Source organism: Stegodyphus dumicola, chromosome 4, assembly GCF_044657685.1.
Source record: "Stegodyphus dumicola isolate Sdum_Otavi_A_Nest chromosome 4, ASM4465768v1".
NCBI classification, from domain to species: Eukaryota; Metazoa; Arthropoda; class Arachnida; order Araneae; family Eresidae; genus Stegodyphus; species Stegodyphus dumicola.
In genome coordinates this window covers 30306529-30327429 of record NC_140771.1, presented here as the reverse complement: position 1 = coordinate 30327429, position 20901 = coordinate 30306529, and the positions used below count along the sequence as shown (strand labels likewise).

At 31.1% G+C, this 20901-nt stretch overlaps 2 protein-coding genes across 5 annotated transcripts in view; one reads left to right on the top strand and one right to left on the bottom strand.

Moving 5' to 3' along the window:
* MICU1 (Mitochondrial calcium uptake 1) overlaps nucleotides 1-7894 on the bottom strand; it is a 54648-nt gene extending 46754 nt beyond the window's left edge. For both annotated transcript variants that reach the window (XM_035348715.2, XM_035348744.2), the window contains exons 1-2: nucleotides 7776-7894; nucleotides 1829-2071 (exon numbers count right to left, since the gene is read on the bottom strand). In XM_035348715.2, coding sequence (XP_035204606.1) covers nucleotides 1829-2061 — 233 coding nt within the window. In that variant the 5' untranslated portion in view covers nucleotides 2062-2071; nucleotides 7776-7894. The remainder of the gene's footprint in view (nucleotides 1-1828; nucleotides 2072-7775) is intronic.
* A 13-nt stretch (nucleotides 7895-7907) lies between these two features.
* The window catches only part of LOC118193885 (G-rich sequence factor 1-like), a 51823-nt gene continuing 38829 nt past the window's right edge, over nucleotides 7908-20901 (top strand). For all 3 annotated transcript variants that reach the window (XR_015040597.1, XM_085814663.1, XM_085814662.1), the window contains exons 1-2: nucleotides 7908-8064; nucleotides 18550-18647. Coding sequence is in view for 2 of the 3 variants with exons in the window: in XM_085814663.1 (XP_085670789.1) it covers nucleotides 7998-8064; nucleotides 18550-18647 (165 nt within the window). In the remaining variant the exon portion in view is untranslated. The remainder of the gene's footprint in view (nucleotides 8065-18549; nucleotides 18648-20901) is intronic.

The following is a 20901-nucleotide window of genomic DNA, read 5'->3' as shown; positions in this document are numbered from 1 at the left end:
TATTAATAAAAGATATCAATATATTGTTGGTGATCTATCAGAAAATATTGGTTGATATAAATATTTCTGTAGATGCTTCAGAATTAGAACACACTCTGGAAAATAAATTAAAAAAAAAAAAAAAAAAAAAAAGAGCATCTACTCACATCTAAACAAAAGCTAAACTGGAAACTTAAAATGAAAATTTAGCTTGTATATTTTATTACTTCAAACAGTATAAAATCTTTTTAGACGAAATATTTTGAAAAACTTGTTAATTAATTCTTATGGTTTTTTTTTTTTTTTTTTTTTTTTTAATTCAGTATGCTCAGTTTCTTGGAATGGTTGCTGAAATAGAGTAAAGCACACAAGAGCAAAATATAGCAATGCTATTGGCCTAAAGGGAATAATGCTTTCATGGAGGATTTTCTAGGAAAAACTGGCTCATTATCACAATTTAATTGGGGAGAACCATAAAAACAGCCAGCTCTTTTGCTCAGGATCAAACTTCCAATAAGTACTAAGCAAACAACCATTTGGCCATTGGAGAGGCTCCAGAAGACTCAGATATACTAAAAACCACTTTCTGATATTAAATTTTTTTTTAAAATTATTTTTGGATAGTATTGTCTGGCAGTCAAATCCAAAATGGCATCAAACAGACTGTTATTCTCTGCAACTTGTCTCTGCTTTCACATGAATTCTGGAAAGTACGAAAAGACACACCACTACTTATTCCATCATGTTGCTGATTTCCCCGTGCATTCTTTTATTTACATATAGATGCCAGTTTCCAGATCAATACTGACATTAGCCATCAAAAAAAAAAAAAAAAAAAAAAAAAAAAAAAAAAGGGCACTGACAAGAAATAAAAATCTTGTCTACATAAAGGAATTCAGGACAGTGCCTAGGATTGCCAAAAACACACAAGAATCAGAGTAACAGGTGCTATTTTTCATCATATACTTGGTGAATACCAGACAAGTACCACTCTTTTTAATGATTAAAGATTATTTCAAGAAAAACTGCTAGTATCCTCCCATTTTGATAAAACTGTAAAATATATTTCGAAATTTGTAACAAACAACTTGAAAAATATCATTATTACATATTTTTGTGACATGTATAGCCAGTAATAAATTTTCAGTGACTTGTAGTTCTTTTTATCCACTTCTTTTTACTTTCCTTTTTATTTATTTCAAGACAAGCACATGCCTTATGTGTGATAATCATACTTGAACTCATGTTAATCTGTCTCTGATCCTGTTCTTGAGAATTAGGGTCTTAATTTGGTTTTGTTTCATTTTTGGTCACATGAATTCTAGATAACCTACAATTTAAATAATTGCTGGATAATGCTGATCTTTTAAGAGTTTGATTCTAAGCATTATGTGTTTCATTTAAAAAATCATGATTTGACCTTAGAACCTCCTAGAAGATATTATGGGGCAGCTGCTGGCATAAAGTGTACTGCATATTAAAAAGTATGCATTATTTTATGTAATTTCTGTAATATTCGGTTGTTTTTAATGCTTTAAATCCAATTTTTTTTTCTATACCCAACTATTTGTACCTTGTAAAAAAAAAGTACTTAAAAAAATTTTTCATAAAAAATTAATTATTTTTTTAGAAATGTCTGTAAAAAATAAGGCATTTAATTAGAATTTGATATTTTGTTTTTGTAAAATAAAATGCTAAAATCTCTTTATTAAAATTTTCATTACTCACTACTGTATATAAAAGAATATTTGCTGTGATCAAGAAGACAGGTTCATTATATTTATTACATTGAGAAAGAACTCAATGTCATAGATTTATATTACAGATAAACCATTTCAACTATACTTACCATTTCCAATCAAGGAAACTAATTATCATAATGCTACCTAAAAAGAAGGAATAGGCAAAAGATCCATGAGGATCTCTATTTGACCGAGCATGAGCAAAATTGGTTTTTGATCTTTTCTGTTGTTTTTCCCAGGAATCTTTAGACTCCCATATATTTTGCTGAAGTATACAAACAGTACATCTGTGAAGATTAAGTGAATTCCCATATTTAAGTGGAAGCTTTATCAAAGACATTTTAAATAACCTAAAAAATAAAAGAAACAGTTAAAAAAAATATTTCAAAACCTCAAATAATGTTTCTTTCATCAAGATATTATCAATAAATGAAATTGCATTAACTATGTTTTAAAGTAAAAAAGCTGATGTGTACTTCCTTGTACAGAATATTAAATTATACGCATTTTCTCCAGCATTTCATTTAAACTTATTTCCTCGAATTTCATTAGAAATATATTTCTCATTCAATTAATTCAGTTCTCCCTTCGCAGCAAGGCAAAAATACATAAAAACTCACGATATTTTCATTAAAAATTGAAAAATATAGAAAAACATAAAATACCAAATATGGTTAATTAAAAAAAACTTTTTTTTTTACAATTAAAATTACAGTTTCTATGTGAAAACATGCAATTTGGCCAGTAGGCAAGAAGGCAGATTCTTCAGTGCACAAAACTAAAAGTTTCCTTTCGGTCCCACTTGGTAAAAAGATACTGAAGGTGCAGAAATAATTAATTCACTATTCTGCACAGTTTCAAGTGCAAACAAATATGGCTGCTATGGAAAAAAAAAAAAAAAAAAAAAAAAGAGAGAGAGAGAGAGAGGCTTAGCTGCACTTAAACAACTAAACTGTTGATAATTCTACAAATACTGAATGCAAATTAACTAAAAGCATAAAAACCTTAACTGGAAGATAAGAACAACATGTTTCAATAATTTTTAAAGTAAAAAATGCACAATTTACCAGCATATAAGAATAAAAAACTAAGCTCATTGAGACGAGTAACAGAGTGGGTACATATACACTTTTGGTGTGGCCTATTGCAATGAAAAAGGGAGGTGCACAACTACATGTTATAAGAGTCCTATATACTAAATTTCTGCACAAAACTGCTTGTTTTTTCGCTACTTGAGATGCATACATATGTATATACAGACACTATGCAAAAATCTCTTCTGAATACATTTTAAATCAGTTTTATAATTCACTTAGGGAACAAAAAAAAATCCTTTATTCTGTCCTTACGTACAGCTGTCAGGCAAATACATTGTTAAATTGCATTCGATACCAGTCAAAATGGATATTTTTGTTGAAATATGGTACACGGAATTTTCCGTGATTACAATACTTCCTTTTCTTTGTACAAGGAAGTAAAAAGGGGGTGCATTCTAATAATCATTGAACGCCTTAAATGCATGATTCTTTCTCACAATTTTTTAATAAAATTTTTAATTAATGGCAGGTGAAATTACATCTCTACTACATTTCGAATAAAAAGGCTCAGTGCCTTTTGAGAGCTAATAAATAATACGATCACTCCTCTTCAATAGGAAATTAGCTTGACAAGTTATTTTTCTATTTAACTTTCTGGGGGTGGGGTGAGTACAAATATATATTAAAAAAAATAAAATAATAATAACATATCACTTTTTTATATAGTTCTTCTGCAAGGCCGCTCATTAATATTATTCAACTAGCTTCATTTGATTAAAACAGACTTTCAAAATCAATTTCCACTTATTCCACTTCCACAGTCATTTGTGCTCCATGGCTGGTATAGATTCACAGTTAATTTCCAAATACTAACAACATTATTCATCAACTGCTGGTAATCAGGACATTCATCTTTAGGATATAAGCTTTCATCTGTAATGATGACGGTAACGATATTGATTTTTCATTGATCTTTACATTATGGTAACTTGGCGATTTTTTGGCAACCAACTCTCCTACAGCAACCCTCTATTTTTTTTTCCCCGCCGCCATTTTGTCTTCACGAAGTAAAGACATGTTTCTTTTCTTTTTATCTACTGAACACTTCTTCCAACAATCTACTAGCCGAATTACACTTATGCTGGAAATTTTATCAAACAAAACTGCTTAATCATGACAAATATTTACTGCAAAATTGGGAAAAAGTGCACAATACCATACTCCTTACGCGTTTTTTAAAATAACACATACACATAAACCATGTACACGCTGACTTATTTTTACTTAAAAAAACATCTCAGAATTGCACAAAAATGGCATTGCGCACACTCTTCACTATATCCATGTACACTGCTTTTTTCTCATAAATTAGAAAAATTTCACGAAAATACATGACAATTTTCTCAATCTTTAAACCCGGTAAAAAGAACATATATGAAATTACCTGATCGCGAAAAAGTATTTACCCTTTCCAAATATGAACATTTCCACATATAAAATAAATAAAATATCCAAAAACTTTTACCTCTAAATCATCTATTATATTATAAACGTCACCAACGAATTCATACTGCAACCATTACAAATACTTAGTGTCAGATATTTAAATTATTTCCATGCACGTTTACTTCAACTAAAACGTATACCAAATTCCTACAAACATAAAATTCACAAAATAACTATCATTTCATTAAAATATAATTAAATTCAAAAACACTACTTAAAATATAAATGAGCACATACATTAAATTAATAAAAATTACCTTACAATCCTAATTACTTTAAACTAAATCATTGCTAATAACAATTTTCCCAATAATACCAAATTCCTTTCCACCTTACATTTAGAACAATGCATAAAAATAATATCCTCAAATAATTAAAAATACTAACTTACCTAATCTTCTTCAGAATCTTGATTACGTGGCGGATACACTTTTCTAATTCATTCAATAAAATTATTGAAAGATTTTTTCTGCGAATTTTTCCTCCATACTTCCTCCGCTAAATAAAAAGCAAACTTCTCTTTATCACAATGCCTAAATACCCATTTCGAATTCACTTTAGTTAGGGCCATGGGATCCAAAAATTAACCAACACTGTTTCACACAACACAGAATAAAGCTAAATACAAAATTTCCAGATTTTTTCCCGATTTCCCCCCTTTTCCGATTAAAGAACCGTAATTCGTCCATTAATATCACATGACATATCCCATGCTCTCTTATTTCCCTCACGCAAAATAATGCGTAATCAGAACTGAGTACTGCTCACATTATTACCAAAGTCCCAGGTAGTAACCTTTATCGCCTCCAAAATGTCGCCAAACTACCAGTTACCATATTGTAAAGATCAACCTGATTTTTAATAAAAGCATTTATTCTTTTGCTTTAAATTTTGAAATCTATTCACAAACTTTCATTTGTTCATTTACTGTTTTGTACCTGGCTAACATACGATGAATTTCCAAAAGTTTCATACCTGCTCGCAAAAAGTACATTTTGAGGAATTATCGGTACTTTTCAGTTTACTGCTTGGCACCAAGTATAAACATGCATACAAAATCTAATTTGAGAAATAGCGATCCTACTCATAACAAGAACGATGTGATGTCATGACAGGAACGGCTATTTCATTAAATTTAAAATAAACACACAAAAGAAAAATGCCGAAACTCGCAAATAAAAAAACTTAAAATTATTCCAATCAACAAACATATAGTGATTCATTCCTACTTGCAGTTAACAGATTACTAGAAATATGAATTCTTGACAAAAGAAGTAAATAAACTAAATAGCTATCAGAAAAGAATAAGTGAACCTTCCAACCAGTACTGACTCTGAAAACACTTCTTCCTACTTCTAAAAGCAGACTGCATTTCTGAGAACACCGCACACTGAATAAATGCTGATATTGAACATCACTGAATCATGTCTTCTAGAGTGACTAATTATCTTCAAAGAAGTCTAAAATGATTTGGAACCCTTGGTAAAAGTATATTTACGGGTACCCCTTGGCAAAAATTGGTGATTTTTGGCAGCACATGGATACTGAGTAATCGCCGCTACACAAAGGAAATATCCACTTACCTTATTTATGAATTAACGCGTCCTCAATCAAGAAAAATTCCTTAGCAGCAATGAAAAACTTCCTAAAATTATCTGAACCAGAATCTGTACACTGGCTTTGCCACATTAATTCACAAAAATATCCTCTGCCGTGCTAATATAGTTTGACCATACACATTTCCTTCCTACAAACAGGATTCCTAATAATGACTACTAAATAAATCTTCATTTACACACCAGTCAACTAATGCTTTTTTTCCTTTCATTCTAAATCATACAGAAATTCAAATTAATTTTACCACATTCAGGCATTTTACTGCGTAAACCACAAAATAATGTACTTATCAAAAATCCAATGCACACTTTCCATATCTTTTCCCATGATTCAAATTAACTGCAACCATGCAACCAATTACATCATATTAGGGTTTCCATAACATTCAACTACTCAGGTTACCATAAATAAATCACAACTTGGGGATAAATGAAACAACTTCGCGATAATACAAGGGGTACCCTTCTCCCTACTTAAACCTGTTCAACTACTCAGGTTACAATAAAGGAAACAACAACTTGGTAATAAATAAAAGAACTTGGTAATAATCCAAGGGACACCCTTAAATATACTCTAACTGGAACCCTTATATATAATGGCTCACATTTACTTCCAAACAATTGTATTTTTGAAATTTATTTACATATGTATTTTGTATTAATACGAGACACAGAAAAATATTTTTCTATTGTATAATCTTTTCTTTATTTTAGGCCTTGCTTATTGCAAAATAAATATCATCAAAATATTAAACATAATCAAATAATTTACTCAAAAAACGTCAATTAATTTCACAAAATAATTTAGACACTTAAAATTTTTGTTGAAATGCTTTGAGAGATAACGTTTCTTGTCATAATTTTTTGTTTTGCATGAAACTACACAAAAATTATCATATGTATTTCAAAATTATTACTTGTTAAGCAAAATATATTAACAGTTCCATAGCTAAAGTGAACAACATATTAACGATAAGCTTTGTTAGAAATTTAATTTTTCACCATTTTAAACATGGTTACAATACTCATAATATCCAAAAAATCCTTGATGTAAAGTGCTCATATATCTACTGTACTACTATCTATCAACTAATGCATTAATCGATGAAACTGTGTGAAACTATTCAAAATGCACTGAAATTTAGACTACATTTCAAGTTAAGATAAAAGAATTAGAGATTTATCTTATGGGAAGTCAAAAAAAATCCAAACATTAGGATTGTAAAACTACCAGAAGATTTTGAAGAATGGTTTGCAACTTAGTTACCTGCAAAACTGTCAGAAAAGTCATTACAGCAAATGCCTACTGATGAGGATCAGAAAGAAGGAAACTATTTGTCAACAAGAAAATTATATCTGGTTCTGCAAAAATTTATGGTAAGATTTCTTACACTGAAACAATATTATACTACCAGATGAATCAATATTTAATATATTTGAGAAATTTATTTACTATTTTAACATAAGGTTAATTTTTTCCAAAGGTATAACAGAGGCTGGCAAGGAATTTCGGGTAAAGTACAGAATCGCCCACTTGTTTGGCGCTTTTTACAAGAGTAAGAAGAATTGGATTTTTGTCAATTTTCTTTGACTTTTTAAGTGAAAATAGGTCGATGTGTTCATGGATAAAGTAAAGGGAGTGCGCAATGCCATTTTTGTGCAATTCTGGGATGTTTTTTTAAAATCAATATACGTCGATGTGTACATGGATACTGAGTATGTGCAAGCAAGTACGAAAATTCTTCATTAGAACAATTTACAAACCTAATTAGTAACTGTGTTTAGTGACACCGGAGGGTTAATTGCCTGAGATCATAGCAGTGAAGATCAGAATCACAATCCCCGTCTCTTAAAAACCATTTGCTAAATATATAAAGAAAACAATTTAAACTTACCCTTTATCTATACGCACTTACTTTTTAAAGAACCTTGATACTAAACATACAAACTTTACGCTTCTGCATATCCTACACCTTTCTGCCCGAAGGTCAAAAATAAAGCATGGGGAAGAAAGAGAAATACGAAGCGCCGTACTGTTAACCCCTGCGGGCTAAAAAACGTAACAGCGGTAAGTTATTTACGAGCTTATTTTGAAGTACGGGATTTTTGCTGCGAAAATGTTACTTGCAAAAATTTCAAGAATTTGGCCGCAGTTCCATGCAACTGTTTATAAAGATACCCAACGTAAGTTCAACTCACTTATGTATATTGACATCTAAATTAGTGCACGTTATTCTGCGTTTATCCGCGTGCCCGAATCATATGTACAGTGACTTACAAAAATAATTAGACACTTGAGCTTTTTTAGCACAGAATCTTTGTGTTCTTTATTGTTAATTGTTTTGTGTTCTTATTATGAATTTTTGTGTTTAATGAACATTAAAACAAAAAGAAAAGTTGGTATTTTGATTATATATAAATTCAACATGTTTTTTATGGTATACATATTTCCGAAACAAGAAAATAATAGTAGTTTTACTACTTTTAGTAGCAGCCAAAAATGACAAAAACTTACATTGTTTGTGCTTCTTAATATCTTGTGGGATTACCTTTACACTTGATCACTATATTTAATCTTTTAGACATTGACTCCACAAGTTATTTTTGTTATTTTTAGACTTATTTTATGCTACTCCTCTTGAACAACTGCTTTCAGCTGCTGCCGCAAAAATATGCTCTGTTTTCGAATTTTCGATTCTAGTTCCTGCCAAATAGGATTAAAATCTAGCAATTGGGGTGGTAACTTAATTACTTGTGGACACTTATATAACAGCCAGAGTGTAATACTGTGCACAGTTTGCTTTGTGTTGGCGGAGGGAGGAATGCCGCAGCACGCAATGAATCGGAAGTTGATTTGTCAGCACTATCCTTATCTTCAGGGTAGATGTTTTTTATTTTATTTGGTTTATAATTCCTTACTAAATGTAGTATTTCATCTCGATGTACTCCGTCTTTGATATGATTTAAATCAAATTCCTCATCATTATAATTCACTTCTGATAGTGAAGAAAGTGACACAGAGGTTATTGAAAATGAAAAAATTTCGATTGACAAATTAGTCGGTGTTCTCGATACAGCAATTATAGGACTTAAACAGTGGAACTTTGCAACTGAAGAAGAAATTGTCTGTTTATAGAATTAGAGAGAAAGTATTATCACATAAAACGAAGCAACTTAAACAACATACATTGAAAGAAATGTTTAATAAAGTAAACAAGTAAATAAAAAAAATTCGATAATCCAGAATTGCCGAAGTCCCGACGAGTCCGGATTAACGACTTTTGACTGCATTTTCTATATTAAGTTTTTGGTAAAATCCTAGTATACGGTGCAGCCTTGGTGCGATTTTAAAAATTATCGCCAACACTATAAATGACCCAAAGAACTATGTATATACTATACACTATATACTATCACTATATACATAGTATATACTATATATAACTATATATATTCTTTGAATACCTGTTTACTTTTCATCGTACATGTCCAGTTTTTACTGCTCATCATAAAAGTAGCCAAATCCTGTGTGCACTGGATACTAGGATTAAACCAAGTTTTTGTGCTGATCATGCCGAATTTCGCTTCAAGTCCTCATTCATAATACCATCTATAAACTCTGTATTACCAACATTAGAATGTGCCATATATCTCCATACAATAACTCCTCCTGTGCTATGTTTAACTTTTGCTTCCAAAATTCTTCTTTGGGTTTCAACAGCATTTATCGGTAAAAGTATAGTTTAGGGTACCCCTTGGTGATTTTTGGCAGTACATGGATACCGATTTTGTGCAATTCTTTGACTCATTATTTTGGCTTTCGAAGAGGCGATTTTTGCGCCAAAGATTGCCACTACACAAAGCCAAAATAACAGGATAAACAATTGCACAAACTCGGTATCCATGTACACATCAACTTATTTTCACTTAAAAAAAAATCCCCAAATTGCACAAAAATGGCATTTCACACTCCTTTGACTTTATCCATGTACACGTTGACCTATTTTCACTTAAAAAAAAAAATTCCCCGAATTGCACAAGAATAGCATTGCGCACTCTTTTAACTTTATCCATGTACACGTCGACCTATTTTCACTTAAAAAAAAATCCCAGAATTGCACAAACTTGCATTGCGCACTCCCTTTACAGTGTCCATGTACACATCGATATATTTTCACTTAAAAAGTCAAAGGAGTACCAAATTATACAATATAGGCAAACAAAAAATACATAATCTCAATAAAATACATTTTAAACCAAACAATAAAATAACATAAAGGAAAAACATGTTATACATTTAAGCACTACCAAAAGCAAATATTCACTTACCATGATTTTCAAGTTCGCTTCATACACCCAGAGCCACGTAAAAATCAAAATATCAATCAATACTGAAATGACTTTTTTCAAACCAGTTACTCTTTTTGATCGAACGCTTCACATCTGAACCTTTCTTTCTATAAACCCATTCAAATCCATCTAAACGGTTTTTACGTTCGACTAGACGCATATCCTTTCTACATGCAAGACACTTATAATGGCTACTAAGTAAACCTTCATTTACACACCAGTCAATTAAAGCTCTTTTACCCATTCGCTCCAAATCGTACAGAAACTTACTACATTCGGCCATTCTACCGTCTAAAGAATCAAACCAACACACACCACAAAAACGCTTACAAAACATCCCATGATTCAGAATTTCCCAGAATCATGCACCCGATTACGTCACAATAGGGTTTCCAAAGTTTCTGTATGGTTTGCAAAGAAAGGGAGAAAGAGCATTACTTGACTGATGTGTAAATGAAGGTTTACTTAGTGGCCATTATTAAGTCTCCTGTTTGTAGGAAGGAAATGCATATAGTCGAACATCCAACGATAATGGCAATATGGATGATATTTTTTTACTCTTATTTTGTAAATTAATGTGGTGATGCCAATATACAGATTCTAGTTCAGATAATTTTAGGCAGTTTTTGGATGCTGTTAAGGAATTTTGTTTGACTGAAGACATTAATTCATAAATAAGATGAATGGATATTTCTTTCATGTAGTGCAAAGAGGAATTTCCTTTTTATATTATTTCATTGTTTGATTTAAAAGGTAGTTTACTGGTTTTTTTTTTTTTTTTTTTTTTGTTTGTTTGTTTGTTTGCTGCTCCTTTGACTTTTGAAATGAATATAGTTCGACGTGTACATGGACAGAGTCGCAATGTCTAGTTTGTGCAATTCTCTGATGTTTTTTTTGTAAGTGAAAATAGGTCGATGTGTACATGGATGAAGTCAAGGGAATGCATAATGCCAAGTTTATGCAATCTCCTTTTTTTTTTTTTTTTTTTTTTTTTTTTTTAAAGGGAAATTACCGTAATTTCCGGAAGAAACACCGCGGCATTTACGTGTTTAAAACTTAAATTTTCAGCGGGTGCGGCGTTACTACCCATGCGGCGTTTAGGTGCACTAAAAATATTTCCTAGGATGGTCATTGTACATAGTTTGGATGGCCTTGTGCATAGACTGGTGCTGTTCCCACACAAAAGACCACTCAGTTGCTTTTTGCGAAAGTTATTTTGTTTACATTTTTTTCCTTGAATGAACCTACATGCCTTATTCACTCTAAACGAGATCTCAGAACAATAACATTCTTCCCCCTTTCAAATCAACATTCTCATCAGTTTGAATAGTCTCTCTCCTCTGCCATTCGATGAATCTTCCAGGACCCATCCTCTCCCCACTCCTGCAATTTTTTTCAAAAGCAGACATGACTCCACCTGCCTCGCAATAACAAACTCTGACGTATTTCCCCTTCAGCATGAATGGATTTTTCTTGGCTTGGCATTCTGCCAAATACAGATCCCATCAGTTTGGGTACAAGTACTTGTTGGATAGTTTTTAAGTAAGAAGGGAGTGGAAAATTTTTGAAAATGTCTCTAAACGGCACAGAAGCTGTATATTTCTTACCTTTAATTTATTTTTGAGTTATGGTTTCATTTCATGCATTTTTCTTAACTGGTATGTCATATATCAGGACTTAGGTTGAGTTTTTGCATCTATACGGCCCACGATGATGTCAGCAATTTAATCTATTGCGGCATTTCTGTGTAATTTTAATTTTTTTCCTGCCATTTTTCTCGAGTGCGGCGTTTACGCTGATGCGGCCTTTCTTCCAGAAATTACGGTAGGTCAATGTGTACATGGATACCGAGTTTGTGCAATTCTTTGCCTTGTTATTTTGACTTTGTGTAGCGGCGCAAACATACGTGTGTTTCTCATGTTGTGACAAAACAATGGTACCTAGAGCCATGAAATTTTGAATAAACATTTACGTTCGCACCCAAATACAGGCATTACATTTATTACATACACCCGAATATGGGCTTACATCCCCCCCTTGAATATGGGCATCTGTAAGCTGGAATTTGTATTATTATTATTATCAATTTCATATTTTGTTAAAGAATTTTTTATTAAGAAACTCAATGATTTAAAAGTGAGCAATGGCAACACTATATGGTAAAAAAAAGAAAAAACATTTTTACCTCCAGTGCACGAGACTATGTATCAAAAATTCTAAAGATATGATTTTTTAAATATTTGGTGATATTGCTGCTGAACTGAATTTTATGGTTTGAGTGTAAAGATTGTGATATTTAATAAATAAAGGTAACATACAGAATGTTAGGAGAAAAAAAAAGCCGTTTGGGCATAACGTAAAATCTGAAAACTTTCAGATTTATATATATATGTATATATATTTTATTTTATTTATTCCCACCCCACTTCTTCTCCTTAGAGGGCTCTGGCACTTCTGATTTTAGAAATTAAGCCCGAATATTTTCTAGACTACAGTGCTAGCACTTTTTTTCTTTTATTCAATAATATGGCATCTCCAAAAAGTACAACAAAAAAATACCAAGACATTCTTGCCTATTGCCAGCCATTAGAAATTGCTTGGGGAAAAATGGTATCCCCATTACGTTGTTCTTTGTGTTTTTGTGCACAAAGCAAGAGATTTTGTTTAATTTTTAAAGGAGGCTTAACTAAATCAGAACAGTATGTTGTGTCCAAAATGCAACTGTTCAATGGTTCTGAAAAAGGATCACAAACTCTCAGATTTCATAACATGGTGCTGTGGGTAAAATGCAAATGATAGCAGTGTTTGCTATCAGAACTTGTGGAAGAAGATTAGTGTGCAACTACTCGAGAGCTTGCTAAGGAGTTAGATGTTAATGTAATGTCCATTGAGCCCCGTTCACTAGAGCAGATTGGACCGGCGGAGAAAACTAGTTCTTCGAACATGTCCCATTCACATGGCAAACAAGCATTAACTGCTTCTCCGAATCGGAGGTAGAATTTGCTAGACTGCTCCTACCTCTCAGGAGCAGGGCAAATGGGGAGATTTCCCGTACTATACTGTGCGATTGGGTGGTTCACTTAATTTTAATTAGTTACTGCTCACTGGACTGTCAGCGAAATAATCACGCTGATAGATCCAAAAATTAAATAGAACTGTACAAGATACGGAAATAATACAGACAAGGTTATCTGATGCTGGGTATTCCAGAAATATCGTTCAAATTAAAATTAAAGTTAAGACAAGTGCATATTGGCTTCAATGCGACATGGGACTCGGTATCTATTGAATGGGTGTTTTTTTTTTTTTTTTTTTAATTTTAATTTTATTTTATTTCAGCATTTTCATCTACTTTTTATGAATATTTCTAAATGGTTTCGTAAGACAAAGCTTAATGTACAAAATAATTTTAAGCTGAAAAAAAGTTTTTGCTAGTAATTTTTTTAAATTAAAATTTTTGAAGAAAAATTTCACAATTAAAATGTCTTTCTTCTCCTACAATTTTCAGTGTCTCCCCCCAGTTTTTTATTGCATTTATTAGAGTGTTTTTAATAACTTCAAGGAATGATTTTGCAATTAATGAATTCGTTTCTGTGAAAAAAATAAAAATACACTTTTATCTAAAATCTTTAAAACAAACATGATCTCAATCACATTTTCATTTCAAGTAATTTTTCTTTTCAGTATTTTGCAAAACCCATCCTTGTTTCTATAAAGTATATAATTTTAAATAAGCAGTAAAAATAATAAATAATTCAGTCCATACCTGTATATATTTTAGGACTTTAAGTAAAAGAATTTATCGAAAAAATACAAAAGGTTCCTCAGTTTGCATTTGCAGTTTAAAGAATGCAAACTGTCTAAATAGACATTAAATCATTTCTAATTATAAAAATTTTATTACTGAATTTCATTACACACACACACATATATATAAATCAAACTTAGTGCTATTTATTCAATTGGTAAATATAAACATAAATTACAAACCTTTTTTTTAAAACCTTATCTGGCCAGAAAAATTGCAAAAAAAATCATAAAATGCAAGCAGAATTTTTCTTTACCTGTTTTTGCTTTGTAAAACACGTTCAAAACAATTTTAATGCATTAATTAATTATAATATTGTTGCGTGCGTACGTGTTCGTAATAGATTGATAATAGTTTGTAAATGGTTGTCATTGCTCTCAAATCCGATGATAGCTTAATTAAATTTATTTTATCAACAAAAACACTTCAAAGTTCTGGAATTTTCCACAGAAATACTCATATAAGTGTTTAGAATATCATTAAGTATAATCAGTAGTTATGCTTCAATCTAATATGAACGTTAAACACAACGCAATGCAAAATACATCTTAAGAGAAAGCTAACTCAGAAATATCTCCGATCTCATGCTGAACTAACAACTGGCAACAATAACAACTTATATAGTATAAATAATGTCATAAATATAGTGTGGAATAAGATTATTACTTTGAAACCGATGTTTCGAATTGATGCCCAATATTTCCCATTCTGCTTCATTACATATCTTTTAAAAAGTAAAAAAGTCATCCAATTAATTTCCTTTATCATTTTTTTTAAATGCGAAAAACTTGTTTTATAAGCTGTGAAAATGTTGGAAGTTTGTAAACTATATATTTTTAGGGTGCTCTTCTGTTTTGAGGACCGTAAAAAAATTGCAGCGAAAATGTATGCGCAAAAGCGCCAAATCTAGCAAACGCGCCCATTTAACAGTGCACTAAATCTCGTGTACGTGCTGGTTTCAGATGCGTAAGTTTATATAATTCTATATTTCTTAAGACGCCATTGAAATACTAGTTTAATTTTTAAATCCTTTTTTGATATCCTATGGATTTAACAATTTGGGAATTGCCCATGATAAAAAGCCGGCAATAGAATTTTGGGTAAAGTGCAGAATCACTCGCTGCTTGACGCGTTTTTAAGAATTGCACATACTCTGTATCCATGTGCACATCGACGTATTTTTGCTTTAAAAAAATTTCCAGAATTGCACAAAAATGGCACTGCCTTGACTTGACCTTGACTTTATCTATGTACACATCGACATATTTTCATTTAAAAAGTAAAATAAAATTGACAAAAATCCAATTGTTTTTACCCTTGTAAAAAGCGGCAAACAAAAAAGTGAGTGATTCTGCACTTTACCGATAATATTTTCAAAGAAAAGGCATCATTCATTATAGAAAATTACGTTTGAACAACCAACGAGATGAAATTATGCTTTAACGAATCAGGCATCCATTCAGTTATGTTTAGCAATTTTTACATAAATTCTAATAATTATGTGAAATAGTTATTTACTCTTATGCTTCCATTCAGTCATATTTAGCCTTTTTCATATAAATTATAATAATAAAAAAGTATTATATGAAATTAACCTTTCATTTAAATTAAAACATCAATCTTAGATAGTTATTTACTATTATACTTCCTTTCTTGCCGCAATTATTTTTGGCAGCATCGGCATCAACAATAGTTTGGCGACTTTTTACAGCCCTTGAAATCGAATAGTATCATTTTTAGATATGAAATTTTTAAATTAATGGGCGTCAAAAAGTCTAAAAATATGAACGATTTTCAAAAATTGTTCCAAAATATTTTTTTTTTTTAATTATGCTAAAAATTTCATTTGATTTTTTTATTTCACTGCGTCTGATGCAAATTTTAATAGATAATAAATTTGTAAAAACAAAGAATTCACGTCTAACAAGATCTAATTATTTTCTAAAAACTGAACTGCAAACCGAAATACCCAACGCTTTAGAGCAAATAAAACTTCTCTACTTACAGTAAACAACTACCACGTGCGAATAAAGTACGATTTAAAGAGACGTCATAAATCACGCCATTCGGAAACATTTACTTCCCCCTTTGTTTATATAATCAAAAACACGTGTGTGTGAGTCATGCTTCTCTCATTTTGAGTAGAAGGTCTAATGTACATGTATCTGAAACCATATGGATATACAGTGCCATCTTGTGGCAGAAATTATAGTTTGAAAAACGTTCCAAAGCACTGGCACAAATACGTGACAGTCGGTAGAGAACGCAACAATCCTCTGGCACGCCTGCGTGTCGGCCGGTAGGTAAGTGTGTTCGTTGCTGGCACGTATATGTGACGGTCGGCGTGAAGGGGTTAAAAAAATCCCGAATTGCCCAAAAATAGCTTTGCGCACTCCCTTGACTTTATCCATGTACACGTCATCCTATTTTCACTTAAAAAAAAAATCCAAGAATTGCACAAACTTGCATTGCACACTCCCTTCACTTTGTCCATGTACACATTGATATATTTTCATTTAAAAAGTCAAAGGAGCACGCAGTTTTACAATACAGACAAACAAAAAATACGTAATCTCAATAAACTACATTTTAAACCTAACATAAGAGGAAAAACTTGTTATACCTTTAAGCACTACAAAAAGCAAATATCCACTTACCCTATTTAAAAGTTCCTTCGTCTTTAGTCTATAGCACACAAAATTCCTTAACAGCATCCAAAATCTATAGCACACAAAATTCCGTAACTAAAGTTATCTGAACTTGAATCCGTATATTGGCGTCTCCACATTTGAACCTTTCTTCCTACAAACCCATTCAAATCCATCTAAACAGTTTTTACGTTCGACTAGACGCATATCTTTCCTACATACAAGACACTTATAATGGCTACTAAGTAAACCTTCATTTACACACCAGTCAATTAATCTTTTCCCCTTTCATTCCAAATCGTACAGAAACTTGAAATTAATCTTACGACATTCAGCCATTTTACCGTTTAAACAATAAAACCAACACACACCACAAAAGTGCTTACAAAACATCCCACGATTCAAAATTTCTCAGAATTGTGCACCCGAGTACGTCACAATAGGGTTTCCATAACATTCAACTTTTCAGGCTACTATAAATGAAACAACAACTTGGCGATAAATGAAACAATAACTTTGCCATAATACAAGGGGTACCTTAAAGTCTACTCTAACCATATATACATATAAAAATGTACTTCATTGTTAAAGTGACTATCCCAAATTCCTTTGTCAGTATTTGACATTTGCATGTTACAGATTAACAGTGTTCGCGAATTTTGGTAACTAAGTATATTAGCTTTTCCAGACCAAGAAGAATATTCTCTTTCCTGACTGATTATATTAATATATGCCCTAGATTCTCATTTTGTTAGCATTATGGTTGAAATATCCGTAGGGGTACTTTTTTGTTAAAGCAGTCTGTTAACTAAAAATCACAGTTAATCCAAGGGCAAAAACACGGGAAAACTAAGTAACTTATTTTATGAGAGAAAAATTCTATTAACACTTGTTAATTTCAAATAATTTAATTTGGGAAATAAATGTGTTTGATTATGTAAATTAAATCAGGATCTGGGGCTCAATTTATTGGCTGAATAACTAAGACCACTGAATGCTAGAATCAATCCCAGGTAAAACAGGCTTACTGCATAGATGGTTTTCTCCTCGTATAACATGAAAACAAGTCAGTTTTTTTCAGAAAGTCATCTCTTCCCTTAAGCAGATATCTCTCGTGAGATTTGCCATATTTAATTAACTGACCCTAAGCCTAAATCAGTAGCTGAAACAAAAAGGACATGCTGCAAATAACAAACAAAAAAAAAAAAAAAAAAAAAAAAATGAAATATCATTAAAAAGGAGGAAATTAAGTTATGAAATGGCATTACTGAACAATATTTATTTGAGAACCTGAATACCATCATTAATTTCCAACTCATTTTAAAAAGTTATAATTTTTTATTTTTATTGCACAGTGTTCTAAATTGTGTGAAACTAAACTACTAGCTATATAGATAAAAACAATTCCCTAATGATGTGACATCATTTGCTGTCATTGCTATTATTGTATACATTTTTCTTTTCTTTTTTCTATTTCCCATCATTAGATTTGTTTTGCGCTGATGGTTTGTGACGATAATTTACCAACCTTCCTCAATGAACATCCAACCTTTCTTAGATAAGATTCAGTTAATCTTTCCCTGATTAACCGTATTAGATTACTTTATTTTAGTGTCAAAACATGTGAATGCTATTTGCCTGATCAGATGGATGTCTTTGTTAAGGGCATTGAAAGGGAAATTGGCATGTGTTAATGTTACACATGGAGAAAAATCAGCCATTCTGTTTACTTGGGTTTGAACCTAGATCACACTACCAGTATACAGCAGTCTTAATTACTTGGCAATTGGCAAGACATTGGTTAATTAGAAGTTGACTGTATCTTTTTAGTAATTCGTAATATGTTGCTTTACTCGTTTATAGTTGGAGCTACTTCTTTCCTTCGTTATTTCTGTGAGGAAAAGCACATTGTACAGATGCGAGGCTTAGATTATGAAACAACAGAGCAAGATGTCATTAACGTAAGATTTTTTTTTCCTAACATATATAACACTTATTTAATTTGTATTACTTATTGAAACATATGCTGCAATGTATATGTTTAAATGTTTGAAGTGTGTGTCTTTCCATATTTATAATTTGTTAAATGATTCATTATAATACTTGTGCATTGTTTTTATTTGTTGTACTAATGTGCAAAGTTGAAAGTTTGCCATTTAAAATAAAATAGGGTGCTATGATAGCTACTTCCTTTTTAGTTAAAGTTGAAAACTTTAAGAGCAGTGTTTGAATTTAAAGCTAAACCTTTAAAAAACTTACCAACCACATAGCTGCCTGTTGGCCTTCCATGAATTTATAAGGAGCTAAGTGAGGTAATGACAAATATAAAGAATTTTCCAACACACTACAGTTAAGATTATATCCCTACTGATAAACTATATCGCATTCTTTAAATTTTCATAAATTTCTTTTTTAAGCAAAAATTTTTACATGATATACAGGGTTCATTTTGAAATTTATTTATTAGTAAAACTTGAAAATAATCCTCTCAGTTTTACTGTTCATAGATATTTGCAACTATTATTGGCTAATGTTCCAATACATATACAGTACTTAATCAAACACTTATTATACTTTAAATTATATAGAAAGTTTTATATTTCCAACTTGTGTTGCAGCCTAGAGTTAGGGGGGAAATTCTGTTTTCCTCCTCTTTTTTAAAAAGAGTAAATAACAGGTAGTACTAGCAAATAGTCGAGAACAAAGTTTCACTTAAAGGCGAGTAACCAACTTATTAATTAAATTTATATTTAAAAAAAAAAAAAAAAAAGACCAAGTTAGATTTTATGTTAACTAAAGAATTTTTAAACTTTTTAGATCTTTGTTAGAGGAAAAAACAGCAAAATTTTACTTTTGGTGTAGTATATCGAATTAACTTATTCCGTGCTTCAACCTCTTTCCTGTAGTTGTGTATAAATTATCATTTTTTAAACTTTATTAAATGTCTGTCATTAAAAGTAAAATAAAACAAACTTGTGAGTTCAATCTCAAAAGAAGCAAAACTTTGTTTTATCAAAAATATTCTATAAAAATTCACTTTAAAGAAGTACTCTGAAAAGTAATTTTTTTTAGCTAGGCAAATTTATTTGCTATTACTGATTGGTTCTTCTAGTTAACATTTTCATAGTGACATGCCCCCCACCCACCCAGAAAAGAATTGCATGCTGTATGTTTTGGAAAAAGAACTGATGCCTACAAAGCTTACATTTTTTTTGTTTTTACATTTGAAAAAAAAATTATGATGATTAATTTATAACTTGATTGTTTTCAATAGAAAACACAATCTTATTATCACAATTGTCCTGAAGAAATTTTCCAAGCATTTGTGCTATTGGAATTTAATTAAATATGTTCCCAAATGCTATCATACATTATTTCATATTATGCCATTTTGCACAGCCTTATAACTTATTCTGAGTGTGGTTCTTCAAAGTGTGTGGATTAACATAATTATATTTTTGATTTAAAGTTTTATTAGCACACTTAGAGTACACAGCATTTTCCATGTCTTGTATCAAATATCCTTTTCAACAGTCTATAAATATTATTGAGCTCTTAGCCAGATTCTTTGTAATTACCTCTATTTTTGATGTTCTAGAAATAAATAAGGGTTATAAAAATGTCATTGGAGATGTTTTGTTAAAAAATAACATTTTTGTCGCCAAAAAAATTATGACCAAGAAAATGTGTTAATAACTGATAAGTACCCTCTTACTTTGTAGGTTCACTACTTATGGGTAAATTTCTTGTTACATTTTCAGTCCTTAAAAATGAAATTTATTATAAATCTAGCACTGTCTGATTATCCGTCCAACCCTCCTATAAAATTTCTAAATCTTTGCAACTAATTTGTTGCCAACTTAACACATAAAAAGCAGTAGCCATTTTAAAAAATGGCAGCACACTGAAAATTGCATAAAACAGCAACAAATTAACAGAATAAAAAGCTCATGAAGCATTCTGTAATGAAACACCGAAAATTACATAAAATAAATATCTGTAACAAAGCACTCAAAATTACATAAAACAGCAATAAATTAACTAAATTAAAAATGTGACAAACATCCATAATAAAAAATTCACCCTTCATTTTTCCTGTCTACTACATATATGCACAATGGTCTATTTAAACTGGCGGGAAAAGTCAGAGAATGGAAAAATTTTCAGCATTAGTAGCACAGCTTGGTACTGCTCTTCATGTAGTTATCAAATTGT